At 36.4% G+C, this 17,170-nt stretch overlaps 1 protein-coding gene across 1 annotated transcript; it reads right to left on the bottom strand.

The window, feature by feature from the left end:
* Positions 1-9,467: 9,467 nt before the first annotated feature.
* Positions 9,468-13,638, bottom strand: LOC104244637 (protein PLANT CADMIUM RESISTANCE 11). The gene is made up of 5 exons (XM_009800105.2): positions 13,152-13,638; positions 12,477-12,540; positions 11,882-12,046; positions 10,410-10,472; positions 9,468-10,172 (listed from the first exon to the last, which is right to left on the bottom strand). Exons 1-5 carry the CDS (start codon positions 13,409-13,411, stop codon positions 10,020-10,022), a joined length of 705 nt encoding a protein of 234 aa, XP_009798407.1. The 5' UTR covers positions 13,412-13,638; the 3' UTR covers positions 9,468-10,019.
* Positions 13,639-17,170: the final 3,532 nt, after the last annotated feature.

The raw sequence follows: 17,170 nt of genomic DNA, 5'->3' as shown, positions 1-17,170 counted from the left end.
ACAAGCGCGAGGCCAGTGTCAAAAAAGATATCCCCAGCAAAGGGAATTGACAAAAGGATTGACGAGCGTCAAGAGATATATCCTTGCCAAACCCAAACCTCAAAGGCCAAGGCCCATGAACAGAGCAAGGAGAGCAGTGAGCATAATTTGGCGAAATTCATACTAGACTAAAAGGTTGGGGAAATGCCAGTTTTCAAGCTATGCCACAAAAGAAGAGGGATATCCCCCAGCAGGAAGGGATTATCCCCAACACATAAGATCATCCCCAACAAGTTGTTGAACGCAGAGCAAGGAAGGAGAAAGGGAAAGTCATCCCAGTAGGAGTATCACAACCAACCACCATGTTTTAAACTAACAATTTTGTTTGATTTGAAACAGGTAAAGGAAATGGCATTGATGCCAGAACTGCGTGCCACAAGGGATATTATCAAACTGGGGCAGAAAATTTTCCTTCCATTTTGAAAATTTTCTGGGAAGTCAGGTACCCCCAGCTGATAACATTTTACCCCCCAACAGGTAAGTAAATCAAGGGAGGTAGTCTTTGAAGGAAGAAGCTATGCAAAAACAAAACAAAAAAGGGAATAAAGAAAAAAAAAGAATAATAATAAAAATGGGGAAGGTAGAAAAGGAAAATTCATCCCAATCCCCAGCAAGTATTCGAGGTAAGACATTTTCAAGTCTTAAGGATCTGTCGGGTTCATCCGCCCTCAAATAGGATCTGTTGGGTTCATCCGCCCTCAAATAGGATATGTCGGGTTCATCCGCCCTCAAATAGGATATGTCGGGTTCATCCGCCCTCAAATAGGATATGTCGGGTTCATCCGCCCTCAAATAGGATATGTTGGGTTCATCCGCCCTCAAATAGGATATGTCGGGTTCATCCGCCCTCAAATAGGATATGTCGGGTTCATCCGCCCTCAAATAGGATATGTTGGGTTCATCCGCCCTCAAATAGGATATGTTGGTTTCAGTCTTTACTTTTAAGTGTTGAAATTGGGAGCCCGCCCAGATAACAGAGGCATAAATTCAGTCTTTTTATTTTCAAGTGTCGAAGTTGGGAGCCCGCCCAGATAATAGAGGCATACATTCAGTCTTTTATTTTAAGTGTTGAAATTGGGAGCCCGCCCAGATAATAGAGGCATACATTCAGTCTTTTATTTTAAGTGTTGAAATTGGGAGCCCGCCCAGATAACAGAGGCATACATTCAGTCTTTTTATTTCAAGTGTTGAAATTGGGAGCCCGCCCAGATAATAGAGGCATACATTCAGTCTTTTTTTAAGTGTTGAAGTTGGGAGCCCGCCCAGATAATAGAGGCATACATTTCAGTCTTTACTTTCAAGTGTTGAAGTTGGGAGCCCGCCCAGATAACAGATGCATACATCCAGTTTTTACTTTCAAGTATTGAAGTTGGGAGCCCGCCCAGATAACAAAGGCATACATTCCACGTCTTTACCCATAGGAGATGCATTTCCCCCTAAGTTCAGTTCTACCAATAGGAGACGCACTTCCTAAGATAAGTTTCACCAGTAGGAGACGCACTTCCTAAAATTCAGTTTTACCATAGGAGACGCACTTCCTAAGCAAGTTTCACCAATAGGAGACGCACTTCCTAAGCAAGTTTCACCAATAGGAGACGCACTTCCTAAGTTAATTTCACCGATAGGAGACGCACTTCCTAAGTTTATTTCACCAATAGGAGACGCACTTCCTAGGTTCAGTTGTACCAATAGGAGACGCACTTCCTAAAATTCAGTTTTACCATAGGAGACGCACTTCCTAAGTTCAGTTTATCATAGGAGACGCACTTCCTAAGTTCAGTTTTACCATAGGAGACGCACTTCCTAAGTCAGTTTCACCAATAGGAGACGCACTTCCTAAGCAAGTTTCACCAATAGGAGACGCACTTCCTAAGCAAGTTTCACCAATAGGAGACGCACTTCCTAAGCAAATTTCACCGATAGGAGACGCACTTCCTAAGTTTATTTCACCAATAGGAGACGCACTTCCTAGGTTCAGTTTCACCAATAGGAGACGCACTTCCTAAGAATAGTTTCACCCAGTAGGAGACGCACTTCCTAAGAACAGTTTTTCCCAATAGGAGACGCACTTCCTAAGCAAGTTTCACCAGTAGGAGACGCACTTCCTAAGATAAGTTTCACCAATAGGAGACGCACTTCCTAAGTTCAGTTTTACCATAGGAGACGCACTTCCTAAGTTCAGTTTCACCGATAAGAGACGCACTTCCTAAGGAGACGCACTTCCTAAGAACAGTTTTTCCCAATAGGAGACGCACTTCCTAAGCAAGTTTCACTAGTAGGAGACGCACTTCCTAAGCAAGTTTCACCAGTAGGAGACGCACTTCCTAAAATTCAGTTTTACCATAGGAGACGCACTTCTTAAGTTAAGTTTCACCGATAGGAGACGCACTTCCTAAGTTCAGTTTTACCATAGGAAACGCACTTCCCAAGTTAAGTTTCACCGATAGGAGACGCACTTCCTAAGTTCAGTTTTACCATAGGAGACGCACTTCCTAAGTTCAGTTTTACCGTAGGAGACGCACTTCCTAAGTTCAGTTTCACCAATAGGAGACGCACTTCCTAAGAATAGTTCACCCCTAGGAGATGCACTTCCTAGTTTGATTCATTTTAAGTTCGACCATAGGAGACACAATTCCTAGTCCAGTTTTTGAAGTTTACCCGTAGGAGACGCACTTCCTAATCGAGATTTTATTCATAGGAGACGCACTTCCTAGTTCTAGTCACTGAAGTTTTCACCCTTAGGAGACGCACTTCCTAGTTTAGCTCATTCCGATTCAACCATAGAAGACACACTTTCTAGTTTGAGTCATTGAGGTTTTTATTTTAGCAGACACATTTGCTAGCAAGAGTTTTGGTTTTACTCATAGGAGATGCACATCCTAGCCTAGTCTTTAGTTTACTCTCATCATTGCATCAGTAGTGTAAGTGAGTTACGATTTTGCTAACGACTCACAAATCTTCCCAGTACAAACTGGGTTAGGAAATTTTGTTTGTTTTGTTTGTTTTGATTGTCAGGGACCCGCCTGTAGAACGGAGGTTGTTGCGTGTCGAAGATAGAAGAAGTCAGGAGTCCGCCTGTAGAACGGGGAAACATTTTTCAAGATCAAGCAGTGACCCACTGGAAAGCAGAAGGTTACAACAAAAATCCCCAGCACTCAATCCAAGATAGAAGCAACAAGAAGCTCGCCCCAAGAATGCAAGTCAACAGTCTGGGATGATCAACAGAAGCTGGTCACCAAAAAACAAAAAAAAACAAGAAGGAAAAAGAGAAAAAAGAAAAAAGAAAAAGAACCCAAATTACGGAAGTGGAGAACAAATGTGGTCTGCTCAAGAACTAGCACCTACAACTAGCAAGTATCAAGGTTCAGATCCAAAGTCTGTATGAAGCACCATTCAAGACTCAAGACCAAGTTTCAGAAGACTTAGGAGATAGGAATCCTTGTAACTAGTAGCTGATAGGCTTAGTTAGTCTTTTTCAGTTTTCATTTTTGTTGTAATGACAGGACCGCGGACCGGAACCTCAACGGAACGGCACCTCGATCGGCTCTTCACCTCGGTACACTTCACTATCTCTCTCATCCCGAACTACACGTGGCCTGATTCCTGTATAACCAAGGATATGTAGGCAGCTCAGATACCAGGGCTCGGTCACATTCCCTCCCTTTCCTTAAGTGTAGTCCGTCCAAGTAATGGTCGGGTCAAAAACACGTCTAGTCGTTCTTTGTCGGAAAACTCTTCGTGTTTCCAGTCAAAGAGGGGCAGCTGTAAGCACGTGATTTTTGACCCTCCCCGGGAATTTTTACGTCCTTAAGCTTAAATATCTAATTTAGGACTAGTATAGCCATTTTAACTATTTTTACTTTATTTCGTTGCAAAAAAAAATTTCAAAAAAAATATATATAAATTTTAGTTTATGTATCTCTCATAAACTTGAAAAATACAAAAATTGTACTTTATTTTTGTACTTTATAATTTCGAAAATTACAAAAAATAAGTAAAATATAGTTCTATTAAGGTTTTATAGTCATTTTAACTTTGAAAAATACAAAAATATTACCTCATATTTTATCTTAATATTTAAAACGAAAATTACAAAAAAATAGTTTCATTAATATTTTGTAGCTATTTTAAATCTTGAAAAAATATTTAAAAAGATATAGTTTTGTTTAAATACTAGTCTTATTTTTGGTAGTTATTTTACTTACATAGGACTAGTTAAGCAACGTGTTCCTATTTCTCGGGTCCGGGCAAAAGAATAATATTCGGGTTAAAACTACCCGGTTTTAGGCCTAATTTTCGGACCTAGCCCATAATAAACCGTGTCCAGGACACGTGGGGAACCCCACCACGCGTGGGGGACATATGCCTTGAACCCCACCACGCGTGGGGCTCATTTTTATGGGCATTGTGTTACAAAACACGGACAGAAGGCCAAAGGAGGAGGACTTTGAAGATTTTTGAAAAGAAACGTACTGTTTCATCATCTTCTTCACTAGAAGAAGGAGCAAAAACCTACTGCCCAAAAACCACCATTAACGATCCTCACGACCAAACCATCACCCTCCTCCTCCCAAACTCCATTCCCCACTTCCCCCTCGCCGGAACATAACCATCGTCGCACCCCGTCGTCACCCCCACCAAACACTCCATCAAAACCCAACTAGCCCGCCTCCATCTACACCACCCAAACCTCCAGTAAACCACCAAACGAACGCCATAACCACCACCCCCCACGTCCAAACACCTACTGTAAACGATCCCTACCCCCCCCCCAACGCAAAAACCACCAGGCGTCCTACAACCACCGGCAGTCCACCCTCGCTGCTTCACTCGTCAAACTCACCGTCAACCTCCAGCTTCCCCCCTCCATCGTCGACTGTCCAAAACCAACGCCAGTTCCGTCGACCATGACCACTCCTCCATAGCTGCTTCTTCTTCACCAAGAAAAACTTAGCAAGGAACCCTAATCCATCAACGTCGGAACACACACACACACACCAGCTGAAGCTTAACCGAAAAACGTTCGAAAAAGCAGCCTAGAAGTTCTGTCCGGGGTGAGGTCCGTTGAGGTCGTCTTTGGTTCGTCGAGGTCCGGTACGTCGAGGTTGTTGTCCGAGGTTTCGTCGCAGGTCCAACGCATCGGACGTTAATCTCAAGTAGGTCATCTCTGTCCGTGTACCTCATATTTTCTGTTGGCAATATGTATATGTGATGTTTTAGGATACCACCCTAGTTCATGCGGATAGTGCGCGAATTGAGCGAGACATATATACATGATGTTTGCGAATGGCTATTTTTGTTAATTAACTCCGTATGATATTGAAATCTGGTCGTGAACGTCTTTTCCCTTTGTTTCGTTTGCTTCAAGTAGTTATTTGACATTTTCGCTTCTTCATGTTTAGAGTGTTGTTATCTAAATATTTGTCATAATAGGGGAAATGTGTTAATTATTTTAGTTTGTCTTAATAGTTGTTTATACATGTGGTAGTAAATGTTGAAATTATAGTAGCAATTTTAATTCCGCGGAAAAATACTCGTTTCATCAAATAAGTCCAATTTACAACCCATGACCTAGCAAAGTAGCAAAAAATGTAGTTATTTTTAGCCTTATCCTTTTTTTAAAAAAAAATAAATAAATAAAAGAAAAATTAAAGAAAAACGATACGAGCTTCGTCAAATAAAAAATGTATAGATTGTGGAGCCCTCGCAAAATATATGTATTAAATACTTAGATTCCGGGACGGGCCATTTAGTAAATTTCACGGCCCTACCCAAAATAATAATGCGCTAGTTGCTTTAGGCGCGCCCTTAATAATTTAATTCTCCTAAACTCGGGTGCACATTTATGTGACCCAAATCTAAATCTCAACGAAATCGAAATGTGTCTCTAATCACGGGTGCATTGACTGTGACGTGGTCTGAGATGCATTTTCATGACGTTGCAAATTCATTTTTAAAATAACAAATGGGACGAGCCTCGACGAATAAAAACACAAATTGCGGGGCCCTCAGTAAATACTTGTTTAAAATTACTTAGAATTCAGGAGGGTCGTTTAGCGAATTTCACGGCCTCCGCAAAATAATAACGCGATAGTCTCTTTAGGCGCGTGTTTAATAATTTACTTTCTTAAGCTCGGGTGTGCATTTCATGCGACCCAAATCCAAATCTCAAAACATCAAATAAAATGCGTTCCGGATTGTGGGTGCATTTCATGTGACGCAGTCCAAAGACGTGTTTTAAGCGATGTTCACATTCTTGTAAAAACAATAATAATAAAGCGGTTAAAAGTTAAAATTTGCACATAAGTTCATACTTGTATAAAATCAGATAATCAAGCCGAATATAACAATTGAGCGACCGTGCTAGAACCACGGAACTCGGGAATGCCTAACACCTTCTCCCGGGTTAACAGAATTCCTTATCCGGATTTCTGGTACGCAGACTATAATATAGAGTCATTATTTTCCTCGATTCGGGATTAAAATTGGTGACTTGGGACACCCTAAATCTCCCAAGTGGCGACTCTGAAATAATTAAACCAATCCCGTTTCGATTGTCCTTTAATTGGAAAAAACTCCCCCTGCGCCCCCTCGGGTGCGGAAAAAGGAGGTGTGACAGTTATTCCTAAATATTAGGAAGGCAACTTAAATTACAATTTATCTAGTGTAAAGTCGATTTTTTAAGGGTAAAAAAGTCGAACGACATTTCGCTAAGGGCCTTCGTGCTTTTAATATAGTATAGATAAATATACTTATTGTCATGTAATTTATAAATATTTCTTAAACTTTTTTATAATTTTATATTTTAAGGCATTATTTCAAGGTTAGACTTACAACTTTTGAATGTTCCAATAAGTTTTATAGCCGTTAATATTAGTAACTTAAATAATGCTAACAAGCCCAAATCAAAATCAAATCAATACTAGTGCTAACAAAAGACATTCAATTTAATAATATGACCGGCAATGTATTTAATATCTATTTTTTATTTTGCAATAACTATGATAAAAATGCATAACCTATTTTATTTTTTTTCTTTAGCGTTTAGTCATGTAATTAACACTCCCTTATTAGTCTACTTATTTTAGCATAACTTAGTACTTTTAGATTATGTTTATTTTTATTATGGATTTTTAATTAGCAATATTTATATTACATAATTTTATTATTTTTATTGTTGAATATTGTAGGATAATACCATGACACATCTCATATTTTGTATTATTTTCTTAAAAAATACCTTATATAGTTGTATTTTACTAGGATTAAAAAAATATTTCGAGCACAAGTTATATGTTTTGTGCTATGAAGATTTTACTGAAAAGGAATTCAAAAAACCCAAATAACCCAAAAATCCGAGAGTAAAAAACCCAAGTTTTATTGGTTTGGTTTGGACTTTAGATTTAATAACCCGACACAATTGATTTGGTTTGGTAATTGCAACATCCGAACCAATCGTAAAAATTGCACGGGGCGCCCTATTTGGTCGCCCCCATTTAACCTATACCTTTTTTTAAGGTTTTAACTTGTACCCACTTTTTAAACAACTTCAGGTCCCTTTCTCCTCCTTCGTTTTCTTCTTCTTCTTCTTCTTCTTCTTCTTCTTCTTCTTCTTCTTCTTCTTTCTTCTGCTGATGTTGGTGCTGCTATGAAACTTCAGTTCATGGGATGATTGTCATAAGTATGTTTATCCGATTATTTAAAAATAAATTATAAATGATTACGTAAGTTATTAGACAATAATTTGTGAATATTTCCACGTACGGGAAGTTTAAGGTCACACTTAGTGATTCTTTTCATGATAATTTTGTTCTTTACACGTTTATTGTTTCCAAAATTTATGATTTAGATATTGTTGGCAATCTGATTATTTATCTAGTATGTTAGAAAGCTTTTTCAAAAAATTCAGCTTATAGTGGTGAAGTTTTTACAAATTAACTAAATAACTTCAGCATCTTCTGCTGAAATTTTTGAAAAAGCTTTATGACAAAACTAATGAATACAGGACAAAAAAACTTCAGCTTATTTAGTGCTGAAAGTTTTACAAATGAACTAAATAATTTAAGCATACTCTGCTGAAGTTTTTGAAAAAGCTTAATGACAAAACTAATGAATCCAGGAAAACACTTAAACTTATTTAGTGCAATTACAAACAAAAACTTCAGCAAATAGAGAATAAAACTTCAGCTACTATGCTTAAGTTCAGCAATTACAAACAAAAACTTCAGCAAATAGAGAACAAAACTCTATCTACTATGCTTAAGTTCTGCAATTACAAACAAAAACTTCAGCACACTTGCTACTTCAAGTTCGTCTATTAGAATGCTTAAGTTTTGCGTGATTGCCTTTGCTACTTCAGCCCCGTATGCTAAAGTTACGCGAAAAAGTGGGTACGTTTGCAATTTTTTTGTAAAGCAGACACAAATTAAAATGTGATCCAAAAAATGTGTATAAATGCAAATGCTCCTATGTAGTGGTATTTCGTTCTCTTTAATCGACTTCGTTTTCAAAATCAAACCAAATATGCTTTTCGAAATCAAAAACAACCCAAAGTAAGGTTTTGACACGATTAACGTTAATGTTCTCCCAAAACAAATTCTCAAAATATAGTTCCAACATAATACTTCCTTCCAAATTCATCGAAGAACTTGTCCAAACTACTTTTGGATTTTTATTGGGTTTACTGAAATAAAATGTTTTCAAATTTTGTTTCAGATATAAGTATATTTCAGAGAGTATTTTTCAAAAACACTCGGACTAGTTCTCCAAACCTAAACTAGAACCAAATCCAAAGGCGTCAAGATCATTTATAATGCCATTTTGAGGGATGTAATGTCCTATCTCACTGATAGAAGTGAGGGGATATCATGATAGTTGATACGCTTGTTATTAGATACAATTAAGCGTGGCAATCGGGCGGGGCCGGCAGATATAGGCGGGTCAAAAACGAGTAGTGTAAATATGAATAAACTATCCGACTCGACCATATTTAATAGGAATAGAAAATAGATTAACCGGCGGATAATATGGATGCTTCTTGAATATGATCACTTTTGGCGGAATTCATATTCTCTCAAAACTTGAGGAGCCCCCAATTTGAATCTTTGCAAAGGCAAAAGGTAAACTCATTGGTTATCCATTGGGTATCCATTTTTTAAATGGATAATATGGACTTTATCCATATTTGACCCATTTTTAAAAAGTTCATTATCCAATCCATTTTTATTCGATAATATGAATAAATAATTATTTTTTAATCCATTTTGCCAGATACAATATACCATTGTAAACATGCAATCTAGTTTTAGACATTCTTTTAACATAAAACTCCTCCTGTACTCTGGACGTGATAAGATAAAGGTAAAGAGAACATAGACCACAAGCATAGATGTAGGGTAATTGGAACCACAACATTAACAAACGAGATATCTGGTAAGCCGGATCAAGAAGCAAAAAAAATTTCCCCAAGAATTTAATTCAAGAGACAAGTAGAATCTCTTATTCTATGATTCAATGGAATATATATACACACGAAAGCTTGTGCTATTCTAAAAGAAAATGGACTTCAACTAGGTGATTAATAAGCAACTGCCTCCCTCATTCTTTTTGGAAGCAATTGCTTAATACTACATATTTTACATTGCTTGCAAGTTTCCTATTTGCAATACATCTTTGAAATTGGAAGCAAATCTTTCTGAGCATTTGCCACTTTGATGCTGGAAAATGCCTTGCTTCCTAAAAACCAGCAGGCATTCTGTGCCTTAACAGTACATAGCGATAACCTGTATGGGATTCTTCCCCTTTTGATCATGGGAAAGTTAAATGAAATTCTTCTTTTCTGGAAAGAGAATTTTCCTAATTCAGATCCTTGCTTGTAGGCTTAACTTTTCAAGGGGGAGAACAATGTGAAGAATGCTCTACTCTAGAATTGACTACTATGCGTATTTTCATTCTGTGTTGCGTTCTGAACCTTGCAGAGTTTATGGTTCAGGAGACTTTGTAGACACAATAGCAGGCGGACTTAGTTCCAACGGAGTCTTGCCAAGTTCAGAATAACTTCCTATGCATATGGTATCACCTCTACCATGCCAAATGCCATCTTGGACATTGTTCATCTCTAATGTTCTAGCCTCCTGCTCAACAAAACAACAAAATTAAAACCAAATTACAGAACAAAATATGACATCAAGCTTCACAAGCTACAAATCGCAATTGACTTAGATTGTGTTTTCTGGATCAATCTATGTGCTTTTATTCAGCTTTTCTTGGGGGCTGAGGGGTGAGACAAACAAGGTGAGCCAACTTCGTGTAACCATATAAGTAAACTCTACTTTGCTGTTCTTTAATGCAGATTGAATAAGAGAACAAACCTGAGATAAGGTGCAACATGGACAGGTCAAATGGAAGATGCAATCATCCAAAGAACTATCGCCCTGAAGAAGTGTAAAAAGAGCAAGAGTTAGCTATCACAATAGTCAAAGACAAATGATAACAGATCAAGTAAAATACTGTGGCTCATCCACATATGGAACCACTCATTAGCATTTCAGCAGCTCAAAATACAATAGAGAAGATATGAGAATGCGTAAATCCGATAAAGAGGGTAGGTTTAAGAAGAAAAACTGAAGAAGATCAATGATTCTTTGCACAAACCAGGTTGCAGAAAAAGATTAATAATACCAGGCATGATAGATTGATTAAAATTTTCTTCTGAGGACCAAGTCAGGGGCGTATGCACCGTGTTGCGTGGTGTCACGGGACACCGCTTCATCGAAATTTTTTAGAAAAATAAAAATATTGATAAATATAAAAAATGTCACTGCTTATCGTTATAGTGATTTGTTCATTAGTCCACTTTTTAAAATTGTGATGCCGCTTATGAAATATCTTGTGTACGCCACTGGACCAAGTATTTTGTAATCAAGAGAAAATTTTATCATGCAGCCATTTGCTCTATTCTTTCCATGCTTTGAAATTTCAGATTACCAAGTAATATTCACTGGTGAAAACACAAGCTTGAAGTCAGAAAATCATCAGAAGACCCTCTATCTCAGACAACGAGATAAAGGAAAGAAAAAGTAAAGTACTTCGAGTAATCTACTATTTGACATTCACATGACTCAAATCCAAATACGTGCTGGCTGCTTCCCTGGGGTTAATATGCTGACCCAGAAATAAACTTAAACTGAAAGAGGAAATTAAAGGTGACTGGACTAGTGGCACTACAGACACCAGTTCTTTGCGGCAGCTTTCTGCTAACCTCCTCTAAAGCAAGACAGTTTAAAACAGGTCAAGAGTCATCCATCTCACCCCCAATAAAGTAAGTGGGGGGATGCAAAATAATGGTGCTCGGGAGGATTGACAGTGCATACGTTCAAAGTGGATCAAGAAAAGTACTGGTGCTTGCACAGGCTCATGAAATACAGGGTGTGTGCATTCCTCAATTTAGTTTTTGTTTATAGGCTTATTAAATCAAGGGAAACACTTCAACATCCAGATAAAGGGGAAGTATAACAGAGCTCACTCCCAATTCTACATTAGGAAAATTGCAACTTGATTCATTCTTTGAGGATCAAACTTTAGGTATCTAGAACACTGATTATTCCCTTCTCAATTTTCCCAAACCCCTAACCCCACAACAACTCCCCGCTTCCTGTATTCTCAAAGATACTTCTACTTCCTCTTAACCCTATATTTGATGGTAATCTTCTGCAAACCACCTCATCGATATTTAACCACTTTCCCACACATAGCTTGTGCAACTCTAGAAAGGATATATGATCAAGCATACAGAATCAGAAAAGTAGCAATAAAAGCAAAAATAAGGAATTAGAATACTCACTCTGATATTGAACTTGTTTCTCATTTTTGTGCGGTGATAACCCAAATATAATCCAACTGAGATTATAAAACCACCGCCTATGTAGAGAAAGCAGTGCTTCTTTGTGACAATGAATGCTAGCATGCTTAGGAGAGCAACAAGACTGAGAATCAAATAAATAGAACCCTGCAAGACCAGTATTTAAATCTGTTTCAGTACACGAGTATTTAGTGTATGCTAACAAACCAATGTTAAAGTACTAAGCAGTAAATTTTCTTCCGTTCTTATCGAGAATAGCAGATTATACACAGACATCGTGTTATGGAGGTCACCAATCCAGAGTCCACTATATTTTTTTCTATCTTTAGATGTACAATAATTAATCACCAAAACCCTTCTAGTTCTAACCAATCTATGTTGACGAGATAAATTAACAATTTAAGATAGATACCATTTACCAACTACAATACATAATTAAAAAAGGCCATAGCTAATCGATATAATAGAAACGGATATAAAGAAGACTTTGACCACGAAGGATCACAAAGAAGTTGAGGGGGTGGGTAGGCTTAACAACATTGACTAACATGGATTTAAATGTGATAAAAATATTGACCTGAACAAAGCAGGAACCAAAACCAGCACGTTTCATATTCTTCCCAAATCTGTACCATGGGCAGCTGCAATACATGAACAGAAATTAAAATCACCACCATATTCACAACGACGTACTTGATGATGAATTAAGAACAAGAAAAAAATGTCCAATTGAGAAATTAAAATAGTCCATTTCATGGCTAAAAATAGAAAATTCAAGCAAGTCAAATTTGGCGAGACTAGTAAATTTTCCTGTACTGAAAGAGGGTTTGGTGTTTTCCTATCAGTTGAAATCAATTACACCTTCCCAAAATATGTCCCCTATCCAAACAGAGGCTAACAATAACAAAAGAGGAAAAGAAAAGGAGCCCAACTATATTCTCCAAATATGTTCTATGCAGAAAATCATTCCTTGAATTTCCAAAGAACCAAATTAGAAACTAAAATTTAATCAATCAATCAACCAAACCTCAATCTCAACCTAATTGGGAAAAAGTTACTAACTTCAATTAACAAAAGCCAAGAAATAGAAAAGGAATAAAAATAGAGGAGCAGCAAAAAGGACACAACAAAAGTGATCCAAATTTTTTAGTCAATACCATAATCAAATGGTCCAAAATCCAAAAAACCACATCCGAAATTTTTTTTTTTAAAAAAATCAACAGGTAAGCTGGAAAAAAGATGAGAAATTTACCAAAGGGATTGAATAGCGATGCGACGGTCCTCAAGAGAATCACAGAAAAGCTCGCCTTCCCACATTCTCAAAACAGCTCCTCCTCCGTAATCATAACCAACATTTTCTTCATCCCCATTATTCAAATTCAACTTCACCCACTGTCCTTTTTGTGCTTGCAATGCCACCGTTGAACACAACATATCAAAATCCACCACCCTCACCCCTTCCAACAACCTCTCTCCTTCTTCATCTACTTCTCTCTTTTCCATCACATCCATTTTCTTCCAAAATTGCTCCTTCAACTGCACCTCTCGTTATAGCAGATTTATATCATCAACGGAATTAGTATTCTGGATTGAGGCGCAGCTTTGGTCGGAATAGATATAGACGACTTATGTAAGCAATAAAATTTGTTGGGATTGAGACATAGTTATGTATTTGGTATGTAATAAGGAGGGATGTGGAATAATCTGTTTGTGTTATTTATTGGGAGGAGGATATGGTGGCTGGATAATAATTGGTGGCGATTCTATTATTGGCAAAAAATAAAAAGGCATTTTGGTTGGCGCCAGAAATAATTATGGTGGGCCCTTTATTATAGATGACGGATACAGCTGGTGACACGTAAGCGCGTGAATATAGCTTTGGAGGGATTTTACTTGGCCGGTTAGCGGTCAAATATATCTGACTGACATTTTTTTAAAATCAATAAGAAAAGCGTTCATTAATTAATGCATCATATGGGGGGAAAATTAGTGCAACATGTGATTCTTGGATTAACAGAGGAACTATTTTAGTCTTATTCACACCAACATAATTTTTTCTTTTTTTGCACAAAGTCAATAAGGAAAAAAATTATACACGCTGATATTTATATTAGACTAAATAATACTACATGATAAATGTTATTTATACACACTACACATTAACTATGATGAATTTACTCATATTGAGTTATATATGATATAATAATTAAGATGATTTCATGTAAACATCAAGTATAAATAAGTCTTTTTTGTTAATAATAAATAGGCAATGCCTAATTAGAAGATAATATAGATCAAACTCATAATAGCTAAAAGCAAAAGTATGTGTATGATAATAATGTGCCTACATCGACTATTTTTTATTCAAACTCTATATATAAAATAATTTTTAAAAAAATATAAGCTTGCATCCGCTAAGTTAAAAAATCTTGGTCCTTTTTATCTTAATTTTAATTAATTTATTATTGTTTTGAGGTTTTTGGCATTTTTAGGTTCCTTAAGCCGAGGGTCTATCGAAACAGTCTTTCTACCTCTATAAGGTAGGGATAAGGTCTACGTACACACTACACTTCCCAGATTTCATTTATAGGAATACACTGGGTCTGTTGTTATTGTTGTTAGCTCAACTAATTCAAATTCATTATCTAAGTCCATTAAGGAAAAAAAAAAATTCTACTAAGAAGTTCTTGATTTTCCTTACCCTAAACCCCATAACCAAAAGGTGAAAATTTCCAATTATCCCCCCTAATATTGTGATTGCATAATATTCTTTAATTTCATTCATTCTGACTCTTGGACCACTTGCAGCAAAGTATTGTAAATTGAAAGGGGTTGACTTAATGATAGCCAGTGTGAACTGTGAGCCAGCCTAACTTCTATTAGCTGTATTTATATGTTGTATTTGGTGGGTGTTGTGCTAATTATATTATATAGGGGTCTCAATCATAATTGATCATGAATTAAATGCTCTTTGATTCCTTGGGACAATGTTATAAAACATTAATTTGTTACTGGATCCTTTTTGAGATAAAGTTAGAATATTATTTTGTCTACTTATAAAAATGGGATGATGAATATGACCAATAATAATGTAATTTATATTAAATAATAATTGTGCTAGTTGTGGCTAATGATTGAATAACTTTTATCTTGTAGATTTGATTTGTTTGGACGAGGACGGAGAGATAACTGAAATATAAGATTTTTTTTCATGGAATTTTATATGATTCAAAGAAAATGTTAGCCCACTAACCCTACCTTCTTCCTAATGATAAATCTAGAGCGCACGCCCGCGAATTGGGTCGAATTCCGTCTAATTCAAACTTTATATGTAAGTAAAAAAAAAAAAAAAACGTATAATGTTATGAAATATAACTCAAAGTAACAATATGAAACAAGGAAATAAATGTAATTTAGTAAAACATAAACAAGAAATGGAGATAGAGAGAAGGAAGAAATTTTCTTCTTCAATTGTGTCATTGAATATGTCATTAAGCATTTGAGATGAAGATCATGGAAGAAGAGTAGACATCCACCATAATGTGATATTTATCGTAATATATATATATATATATATATATATATATAAAGAACAAAACCATTGATTTTTAATCTTAACTCCGTCCCTGCTTTCTCCTTAACCAAGAATCAAGATGATCCCAACCAGAGGGAATTCCTAAGACTACAAACTTAATAGAGAATTGAATTTCAAGTCTCCTAAAAGCAAGGCCGTAAAGCTGAAACAGACCAGAAAGCAAACAAAACATAACAGTTTCGCTAAGTAAATGATCCTTTCACGTAATAAAAACTCGCCACAAAATCCTTTCTTGTTTGATGACTTTTCACTTTTTCAAAAATCGAACATGTTCTCTTATGCAAATCTTCCTTTGTTACTACACTTTAATTACACAAACTGAAAGCAGTGTTTTGGGGAAGAGTTTTATGGTTAAAATGTCACAATTTAAAACTCACGTACACGTTCGAATCATTGAAGCCACTGTTATTTGATTACAAATCTTGATTTTAGAAAAAGAACTTCTTTTAGGGCACTTAAAGAGCATGAAACCTTAGTTTAATTATGTCCAGTTAGTTAACTTAAAAGGTCTCCTTTGATTCAACTCATGAACCCACTAAGAGTGTAGTACATTTTATGTAATATGATAATACAACTAGATAATAATTACAACAATTTAAAAAAAAAAATTGAGTGTGTACAAGGCATATAACAAATTAAAAAGGATTCCTCCGTCATAAATTCACAAAAGAAAAAGGAAGCAGGAACGGTTTGATATTTTAAACTAGCAGGTTTTTTTTTTTTTAGCACCCTAATTCAAGTTGTGGAGATGGTTCAATCACCATTTAATAAAGTAGGAAATATAAAAGAACTTTTAGAAATGAAAGTGCATTTACTCCTTTTTACCCTTTCAAAGGTGGGGAAGGATTCTTGATCAAGTCCAAGTTGGTTTACCCATGTTTTTGTATTTAAAAAACAAAACAAAATCAGTGGTGGGGAACCAAAGTGGCCTAGTGGGAAATGACAAATGAATTGTCTGTTTGGATAAGATTCAGATGAAACACCTCAATTGCTGCACATGAATGGTAAGCCTTTTTGTAAGTTGCAACAATTTTGGCCATTATTTCCAAGAGTTCCAAAAGGTCACCTACACATGGACCAATTGACCATACTATTCTATTAAAGTTGTGGCCGACTAGGAGAATGTGTTTTTCCTCAATCTTTCGCTTTCGGATCTTTGATAATGCCATTTTGTATGCTTAAAGAATTTGAGCGGCTCAAAATTGACGCTTTCATATTCAACCTACTTTCTTTCACTTGATTGGATCATTCCTGGAATATAAACACTTGACCTAATATTTGATAGGTTTAAATATTGGAGTTTAATTCATGACTCCGACATTTCTACTTTTGTTTATGTTTTTTGGACGGCGGGATTCAGTTTTTCATTACCAAACTTTTGATTTTGCTGTTCGGCTTTTGAGTTCTAAATCGGCCCCTAAAACAAACATGAAAAGAAATTTGAAATTATTCTTGGGGATGAGATTAATGTTTAGATAATTTGTTTTGATTTTGAGTTGAGAATAGGTTGACAGAAAACAAGTCAAATTTCCTCTCCCTTCACCACCCCTCAACGTGTATACAGTTATTTGAAACTGATAGCTCCATCCAGCTCCAAGAATGGATGGGGTAGTTTGCCTAAAATACAAGTGACTAAACGAACAATGAAAAGCATCAGCTACCGCTGGAGGAGCGAG

This window comes from Nicotiana sylvestris, chromosome 2 (genome assembly GCF_000393655.2).
Source record: "Nicotiana sylvestris chromosome 2, ASM39365v2, whole genome shotgun sequence".
In the NCBI taxonomy this organism is placed as follows: Eukaryota; Viridiplantae; Streptophyta; class Magnoliopsida; order Solanales; family Solanaceae; genus Nicotiana; species Nicotiana sylvestris.
The sequence above is the reverse complement of the archived record's forward strand: the minus strand, read 5'-3'. Positions and strand labels throughout refer to the sequence as shown.